Source organism: Solanum verrucosum, unplaced genomic scaffold (genome assembly GCF_900185275.1).
Source record: "Solanum verrucosum unplaced genomic scaffold, falcon-dt-bn FXZP01000031.1, whole genome shotgun sequence".
NCBI lineage: Eukaryota > Viridiplantae > Streptophyta > Magnoliopsida > Solanales > Solanaceae > Solanum > Solanum verrucosum.
Genome location: NW_026020194.1, coordinates 1 through 9,575, shown reverse-complemented (window position 1 = coordinate 9,575; position 9,575 = coordinate 1). Strand labels below are relative to the sequence as shown.

The 9,575-nt window shown below is 38.5% G+C and overlaps 2 protein-coding genes across 2 annotated transcripts; one reads left to right on the top strand and one right to left on the bottom strand.

Moving 5' to 3' along the window:
• Positions 1 to 3,056: 3,056 nt before the first annotated feature.
• LOC125829557 (auxin-responsive protein SAUR68-like) lies at positions 3,057 to 3,489 on the top strand. Its single transcript, XM_049508771.1, has 2 exons — positions 3,057 to 3,253; positions 3,354 to 3,489. The coding sequence occupies exons 1-2, from the start codon at positions 3,057 to 3,059 to the stop codon at positions 3,487 to 3,489; spliced, it is 333 nt and encodes a 110-aa protein (XP_049364728.1).
• A 5,476-nt stretch (positions 3,490 to 8,965) lies between these two features.
• On the bottom strand, positions 8,966 to 9,310 carry LOC125829556 (uncharacterized). The gene has a single exon (XM_049508770.1). The coding sequence runs from the start codon at positions 9,308 to 9,310 to the stop codon at positions 8,966 to 8,968; it is 345 nt and encodes a 114-aa protein (XP_049364727.1).
• Between the last annotated feature and the right edge of the window lie 265 nt (positions 9,311 to 9,575).

Sequence of the window (9,575 nt, the reverse complement as noted above, 5' to 3'; positions counted from 1 at the left end):
TCCACTAAGGGGCTCGAAATGAGTCCGGAGGCCTCGGGAGTAGAACGAAAGGTCGTTCTAGACCAAACTAACATTCCGGAGCTAACCGAGCTGACGGAATTTTCATCTAAGCACGTTTTCCAAGAATGTTGACCAAAGTCAACCTTAGGCCAAATTTCAAAGGCTAAAACGCCTAACGGTCCAAACTCGCATCGAAGGCCTCGATACTCGTTCCAACTATGCTACTAGCCTAATTTGGCCACTCCGGAGCTGATGGAACAGTCAGAATCCTCTTCTGAGGTCGTCTTCTTGAACTTTTGATCGAAAATGATCGTTCAAGGTTCATAAGCTCCAAAACACAAAAACTCGCACCAAGACCAAACGAACGACCAGGTGACCGAACTGTCAGTCCCAGCAAGTCATAAATGACTTGGGATCGCTACAGGAACGCTTTAAACGACACATAGAATGCAAGACACAGAAATGACCAGGAGGGTCATTACATTTCCACACAAACAAATATCTGAATCCTTTATAGACTAGGAACAGATTTACAATATACGCACGGAAGTTTAGCTCCTAAGACACACTCTAATGCTTGCAACTTGATCAGGTCCTTGTTGTGCTTGCGGAGAATACTTCTTGAATGTGAGTCTTTGCAAGTGTTCTTAAGAATTTTCAAGTTGCAAAAACTGACAAAATCAAACTCAACAAAGACGCTTCAGCACACTATCAAGTCCCTTTGTTGAGCATGGTATTGTTCTTCCTTCAAGGTGACCTTCTTTTAAAGCTTATGAATTTTCTCTGAAAATTCAAGTTTTTGTTTGCCAAGTCTTGAGTTTGTGTTTTGTGTTGAGAGATTATATCAAAATGAACACAAACTCCTTGAGACCGCTTATTGGCTGAGAGTCTGCCTCTCTGGAAGGACGTGCACCTACCACATCAGAAGTGACAGCTTTTCTGACAGCTGTCTTGTCGTCCTTTCACATACACAGTCTTGCAGGGACCAGGTCCCTTGCAAAATTTTCTTAGTAAGTTCTTGAGAAGACGTGCTGGCTCTCTCCTTTTGAATGAATGAATTAGTTTGTTGTTTTTCATGTTGCCTAAGTCAACCATCAAGAGTTATTGACCATTGGACAAAAAACTTCGTCCATTCTGATTGGTGTAGTACGCTGACGCCTCACCAACCTCTGACACGACAACTTTATAGCTGTACCCCATTATAGATCTGGTCGAGAGAACTCAGCCAGGGACCAGGTCCCTGCATTTGTGAGACACTGAAATAGACAGTCTCGTCCGCTCTTCCTGTTGGTGCAGTACACTGTGCTTTTCACCTACCACTTGACATGACAACTTTACAGCTATACCCCATTTGAATCTGGACGAGAGCACTCTGCCTGAGACCAGATCCCTGCATTTGTGAGGATCATCAAAACACCTAGAATATAACATTTTCCCCCTTTTTGATGATTACACACAAATATTCCTCACACTGAGTTTATTCATTCATTTCACTGTCATCAATCCCAATAACAAGGATCTGATTCCTTGTTAGATCTCTAAGTTTGTTAAATCATCAAAACTCAACATCAGCTCCAAAATAACATTTCCCCCACTTTTTGATGATAACAGACTTATTCACCAGTTCCCCCTATCAACAAGAACTCTTTAGGTAACTGGAGTTTCATCATCCCCGAAGTTTGTCAAATCATCAAAACATCAAAATAGCATTTCCCCCCTTTTTGATGATGACAAACAACTTCTTCCCCTATCGGCAAGACCAGGTCGTCTTCAAGTAGCCATCATTGATTCCCCCTATCGGCATGACCATGTCTTCTTTAAGTAGCTAGCATTTATTCCCCCTATCAGCATGACCCTGTCTTCCTCAAGTGGCTAACATCATTGATCTCATACCTTTAACAGTGCTTCATCAAAATTTTAAACTCCATTTTAAAAAAATATTATTATTATTATTATTCTTCTTAAAACACACAATTTAGTATATCTTCTATATTTTTATGATAAGAAACAATATGCACATACTAAGACTATACATTTTTAACTATAAATGGAGGGGTTTCCTCACATTTTGAAACTACGGTTTTTTATGTTTTCTATTCTTTCTTCTTAAAACCTCAAGTTTGATTTACAAACATTGACAAGCTCAAAGTTCAGTGAAATTAGAACACTCCATAACATGAATGTTAAATTAATCTAATACTCCAGCTAAAACATCCAATTTAGTATATCGTCTATATTTGATATCAATATTTCTTTATATTATATTATATTAAAAGTAAGAACACCTACAAAACAATAATAACAAAGTAATGCACTATGGAGAAGGAGTAGAAAGTTTATTTAAGAGGTGTACTAAGAGATTTTAAGAGTGACTAATTTTTTAATTAAAAATAGTGTGGTGCATGGTTTGATTTTCACGTGCAACGCATGTGCGTCAAAACTAGTATATATAAGTTTATGACAAGTTTCATATCCAAATATTTAATGGTTAAGAGAAATTGGTGACTACTAGTGAGACAATGGCACATGAAGTTTCACATGGTATTGCCTAGTTTAATGGTTAGTGTCGAAGTATTCAGACCATAGATTTGTTGAAGAACAACACTATATGCCCCACTGATTCTTATAATTTGGAAAAGAAAAAAAACACCATTAAATAACATCAAGATGGGAATAGCAACAAAACTACCGCAAATAAAGAAAGATAACAAGGAATAATGGGATGACTCATTATGTTATAGTCCGTTTCAATATGCCTGCTTATTTTCCAAAATCCTAATTAACTTAGCCCATTTGTTGTTATTCTGTACATAGATATCCACAATTCATTAGGTCCAGCATCACATGATTCTGCCTTGTCTACCTAACTGAGGGTGGCAACTTTAGTTACAATTCAAAGTCAATCTCCTCAACTATAAATAAACTACTAATTCCATGAGCCATTTTGATCATCAAGCAGATTACAATTACTCAAACCTACTAAAAAGTAAACAACCTTTTCTACGTTCTTATCTTACAAATAATTCAATATGATCAGTGTTACAAAACTGATAAAAATGGCAAGGAGATGGCATAAATTTGCAGCCAAGCAAAGGAAGAGGATTTCTTTTCCAAGATCAAGTTACCATGGTGCAGAGAGTTGTAGCATAGCATTTTCTATTGTTGACAAAGGGCATTCTGTGGTCTATACAACTGATCAGAAGCAACTTGTGGTTCCATTGGCTTATCTTCAACACGAGGTAATTGGACGACTGTTGCACATGTCCGAAGAGGAGCTGGTCTTCCAAGTGATGGACCTATTACATTACCATGTGATGCACTCTTTATGAACTCATCATAGCCCTCATTAACAGAGGTGTAGATGCAGATCTTCAGAATGCTAGCTCTACTTGTATCAGTGGCTTCAAGTCGATGCTCGTCAGCTTAATTCCTACAAGAACCAAGAAACCTTCAATTGCTAGTGCTGAACTAACTCTGATAAGCTTGTAATGGATACATGATATTCAACAAGTGTACATAATATTAACATCTAGTTATTCATCAAAACTCCATATTCTTACCTCCAGACTGTTAATTTTATAATTTGGGAAATTCGGATTGCATATCCTTTCTCTCTAGTAGTCTTGCACCTACGAATATATAGCTTGTGGCTTTCACAATCACTGGATAAGTTGATATGCTCAATTAAAAGAACGCAATGTCAAAAGCTTCATTACGTCATTCTTTCCAACAAGAAGGAAAATAAGATTGTTGACTTAATTGCAAAAGTATGCACCAGCTTTGGGCTTCCGCAAAAACTAATTTCAACAAGAGATCTAATTTCCTTGTTGTTAGTGTTGTCTTCTAAGTAAATTTGTCAAACAATTGAATGAATAATAGCAGTAGGTATTAAAGTCCAAAAAAGCTTAGAAAATTTGGATAATGTAAAGGGAAGTTGATCCTTTATTGCACAAAAGAAGGCTTGATATCATAACTAATAAGTCAAAAGAAGAGTAGAGAAGTTTGGAAGAGATTAGCAACTATAAAATCTCCAGAAAGACTTCTTTCCCTCTCTCACTTTTCGCCCTCAAAAGATCAGATCACATCATGATAAAGCACACAGCTCTACATACTATGACTTATATGGTACTTCTGCTATTAAAATTCTAACTGAAAAGACAAATACCCCATGCAGAAACTTTTAGTAGAAAAATATATAAAATGTTGTTTTACTCCCTCTATTCTAAATTGGGAGTATTGCTACAGTTAGAGAGCATGATACCTTTCAACATGAAAATGCTTTACTGTATTTATTCCCAAGAAACTTCTGGTGTTTCCTCAACATCTTCAAACTCTTGCCCTTGCTTAACCAATTCTTGATCAAACATTGGGAACTGCTGCACAAACGCCTCAACGTATGCACTGGCCTGAAAACGTCACCAAAATCTTTCTTCATGGAGGAAAACTAGCATTGTAACTAATGCAACACATAATCAAACTAGCACTACATAAAAAGGTCTAAATGGCGGAGGTTTAATAGAGTGGGTTAGGTGCAACCCGCAAATTACATTAAATAACATGGGTTGTGTTACTGTCGGAAAATATGTAACAGGATTTGAAACCGCTGCCATTGAAAAGAGAAAATTAAAGTCATTATACTCTCAAAATACAAAATATTTCTTTCACTCTCCGCTATTCCTCCGCCACTCCTCCTCGCTTCTCTGCTACTCCTCTGCCGCTCCTCCTCGCTTCTCCGCTACTCCTCTGCCACTCCTCCATGCTTCTCCGCCACTCCTCCTCCTCGCTTCTCAGCTACTCCTCCTCGCTTCTCCGCTACTCCTCCGCCACTCCTCCTCGCTTCTCCGCTACTCCTCCGCCACTTTTTCACCATTTCAAGGTAATTTTTTCCCTCTTCTCTCATGTATTTCAGTTTTCTCATCTCAATCGATTGATTTCACTGGAGATTGAATCTTGGAAAGTTTTGTACACAATTACTGGTTGTGCTTACCAGCTAAGTTCATTTTTTTAATGTATAGATGCATGGAGGTAGACTTTTTATTCTATTCTATCTGCTTATTTGAGATTTCTACCATTATTTTGGGGTTTATCTGATTGTTTGAGGTTTTTGTATTGTATTTGGTTTTTATCTAATTATTTGATTATTTGTCAAGCAGATATTGAATGTATGAGCTTCTTTTCTGCTTATGATTCAGATTTTTCCTGGTTCTAATTTCACTCACCTTGAGAATTTGTTGTAATTTGCCCTTCTAACTCACATTTTTCTTTTCTTGTGAAGCTTAGATACTGGATTTGTGCCAAGAGAAGCAATAGATAGCTGCAAAAAGGTTAGGAGTTCCAATTTTCCACATTGATTTGTCATGTTCTGTGTGTTTTTCAATTAGAATTCCTTAATTAAGCCTCATCAGCCCGTATAGCTTATGGTTTGGTTTTTGATCGAATCGAATTGATTGAATTGTGAAATCTGCTAGGGGATATGCGAGGTTTGTGAATGTTAGAGATGGTAAAGGGGCAACACCTTTGCATTTAGCAGCCCGTCAAAGACGGCCTGAATGTGTTCACATTTTGCTCGATAATGGTGCTCTTGGTTGCTGGACTTTCCAGGTCGATGGACACTCGCAACTTACTTTCATATCTCAATGATCAACCAGTTTCTTGTATATAGTTTCCCATGTAGTGCTAGAAAAAGAATGAAGAATCATTTAGGAGATCCAACATTGTTACAGATCAATTTCCTCCATGGTAGTTTAGGATATTCTCATAGTAGCTTATAATACGTTCTTTTGACAGTAAATGTGGTCATTTGAATTAGGTCTACTTCACGCATCCCTATCTTCTCTATATACTGTTGTATCTTCTAAATCTTCTGTATAATCCAAGTAGCTTGTCGATGTTCCTTACCCCACAATGAGCTTCCCCTACCATAATTGATAGAGTTGGTTTGGTTCTTGTGGAATCAAACTCCATGGAAGATGAATTAATATGAAGATTTGGTATGAAGATAATTAGTACAAAATAAAATCAAAATAGTATCTTGGTAGGTGAAATTTAGGTAAACCATAAAATAGTTTCACATGTTTAACCTTCACATTTTTGACACATAGTGATGTCATGGATGACATCAATAGGAAGAATTATTCCTATAAATAGGTAGCTCGTAATTCATTTTCAAATCATCATCTCACTTGCCTTCTCACCTTCTAAGGCATTTGATGTTTTCTCTCTTGTAGTATTTCACTTGTATTCTTTGCAGAGTGAAATAAATAATGGTGTAGTTGTTCTTTGGTGGACGTAGGATCATTTTGATCCGAACCACGTTAAATATTGTTGTTCTTCCTTGTTCTTTAATTTCACGTTTCCGCTAACAATTGGTATCAGAGCTAAGGTTCTGTCTGTATATGCTCTGTGGTTGCAGCACAGTCTGAACTTCCACATCAGAAAAGAATTACTTTGGTTTTCTGTAGTTCCAAATACATTGTAATAGAAGAGGAAGAACAAGTAACGATGAGTTCCATGAAGTTTGAAATTGATAGATTTAGTGGGTGCAACAACTTCAATATTTGGAAGATCCAGATGATGGCGTTACTGCGGAGGGAAGGTTCAATCCATGCTATTGACGGAAAGTATCCCGATAACACATCAGATTCCGACAAGGAGAAGATTGAAGGAGATGCATTAAGTGTAATCCAATTGTCCCTTGCACCTAACGTACTTGTCATCAAGGCATATACCAAGCACACCTTGTCACGAGTAATATCTGTGTAGTGGAGACCCGATATTAAATAGTTCAAGACAAACTTTAGCCAGACACGTGTCTCCCAAAGCATGTGAGCATAGGGAAGAGATTTGTGATATCTCTTCCCACTGTGCTTAGTCTATTGCGCCATGGACTGTGGACCGCACAGAGTATGTCGGATGACCCGATATAAAGAGCGTATATTTAACCCTGTCAGCACTAGTAGGTCCGTGTCCTGTGGTGTACCCAATGTCATTTATACCTGAGGGAGTGATAGACACATTGATTCCTCTCACCGTCACAAAATGGGTTCTTGCCTCCGCTGCCCAGTTGGCGTAGAACTCTCGGACCATGTGCAAGTTCCACTTTTCCGGTTCGGCAAAGATAAACTCCATCCACAACTCCCTAATTCGCCTCAGGATTTGTAGGAACTTACGAGCTAGGATGTTCCTGTCAATACAAACATCGGAGAAATAAGTGGCATCTGTGTGCTTTTTGTACCATGCCTTCCCTTCTTTGGTTACAACCTTCACCCAAACCGCCTGGTTTGGTCCCTGAGAACTGCATATGCGGGTGAGACATTCCCACTCCGGACACGTATTCTGTGGCTTGATATGGCCACTTCCTTGCCAGGTTTTTGTGAAGTCGACATGATTACCTATAAGTATAGTATAGTTTAGCCCACCACTCATAACATTGATCACAATTTGGGTGGTGCGCATACACTACCCATACTTATGTCACATCATGCTTCAACCTAGGTACTCAGACTTCCCAAAAATGACCGACAACACGCTTATTTAATTAACACATTCATGGAACCAGATAAACATCATTATATTTGTCACAACCATTCAACAATCAAGTAGTGTTACTCAAGACTTCACACGACTATGATAGACCTATATGACACTTTAGAAATACATGGCCTTAAGCCACAACTAACTTGCAAGTGTGACACACACATGCCTATTCATCCTTCAAGTCCCAGATGACTATACCACTTCGATATGCAACTACATATAGCCATCATGATAGGAAAAACAACAGTAAACCAACACTTACAATAATCTGAATAAGATGGTCAACTACCCCTTCATATATGCAACAAACTTCCCATACTAGCAAATAGAGGTAATTTCTACTCAGACTGCGAAATACCGGATATACACAACATAGTGTCCACAATTAGAATCAAAGTACTGCCCCATTCCTCTAGCCCAACATGTGCAAGAAGCTACCCATGTTCATGCAAAAATCATAACCAGACCGATTCATAACCCCAACAATAAATAGTGGATGAGTTCTACTCAAAAATTCGAAAACACCCAAAGCAACACACATACACCACTGTAAGCACAACCCTTTATAGTCCAAACATCACACACAATCATACAAACAGTGACAACGATTTCTTCATACCAAAACGCCCAATTTGTGCTAACAAGAGTAGCAAAATACGTACCTATCGTCTTGTAGTTGCAGAGAATCAAAGGGAAGAAGGGTGGATTTTTGCTTCGCGATACGATTAGAACATAAGAATTTGCCCAGGCCAAAGAGAGGGAAAAAATCACGTGAATTTGGGATGAAATGGGTGTGGGGACGAAAATTAGGGGTTAAAAAGGGACTGGGTCGAGTTAATTTCAAAGAAAAATGGGTAAAACCCATTGAATTAATAAAAATCAAAACCGGACTTACCTGGGCGCGACGCAGGCTCTTTACAAAGTGTTTTGCCTGGCCAACTTAATTAATTCCAAAGGAAATAAAATAACCAAGCTCCACGACGCGACTCTATCACATATCTGCCTTCTTTTTGACGTAAAATTAACTTACTGTCGAATCAAAATTTTGAGCCTCCCTCCGCAAAGCTCGAAGTACATGGACCGTTCTGCCTACACTTGGAAAATTAATTCCAAGCGAGGCAAAATTTAGACCCCTCTCCGTGATACGGCTCCTTCATGGAGCTGCCTTGGATCAACATTTCTGATTCCTGCATATTTCAAGCCCAAAACTTGTTGGTCAAAACGATGGGTTGCCTACCATCAAACGCCTTAGTTTTGGTCGTGGAACAATTTTTTTTTGTACTTTTCTGAATATATCATTTTTTTTTACTAATTCCTATGAATTGAAATAACAAAACAAAAGCAAAGGAATGCTAACTATTACAAGGGTTCACAGGTTGCCTCCTGTGTAGCGCCTGATTTAACGTCGCGACATGAACCATCTCATGACTCATTCGTCATTCAATGTGAGAGCTTCAAGCTCACGATCAACATCATTCCTTAAATAATGTTTGACCCGTTGCCCATTTACAAGGAAAGTAGAGCTCTTGTCCTTGTTCTTTAGCTCCATCGCACCATGTTGAGTCATTCTAACAACTTCAAAAAGGCCACTCCATTTAGACTGAAGCTTTCTGGGGAACAACTTCAACCTTAAGTTAAACAACAACACTAATTGACCAGGCTCAAAGGTGAGTGACACAATATGCTTGTCATGCCACCTCTTGGTCTTTTTTTTGTACAACTTAGCATTCTCGTAGGCGTGAAGCCTGAACTCTTCTAACTCATGCAACTGCATTTTTTCTCTTCTTTCCAGCTAACTCAACATCCAGATTCAACTTTTTGATCGCCCAATATGCCTTATGCTCCAATTCAGTTGGTATGTGACACGCTTTTCCAAATACCATTCGATAAGGAGAAGTCCCTATTTGTGTCTTGTATGCAGTCTGATATGCCCACACAACATCATCTAGCTTGTCAGCCCAATTTTTCCTTTGGGCATTCACCGTCTTTTGTAGAATCTGCTTGACTTCTCTATTAGACACTTCCACTTGCCCACTAGT

Excerpts from the sequence above, each read along its gene's own strand:
- LOC125829557 (XM_049508771.1), top strand. The coding sequence starts at position 3,057 with ATGGCAAGGAGATGGCATAAATTTGCAGCCAAGCAAAGGAAGAGGATT. Across the intron at positions 3,254-3,353 it reads CACGAGGTAATTGGACGACT|AGGTGTAGATGCAGATCTTC; the intron begins GTTGCACATGTC and ends CCTCATTAACAG.
- LOC125829556 (XM_049508770.1), bottom strand. The coding sequence starts at position 9,310 with ATGCAGTTGCATGAGTTAGAAGAGTTCAGGCTTCACGCCTACGAGAAT.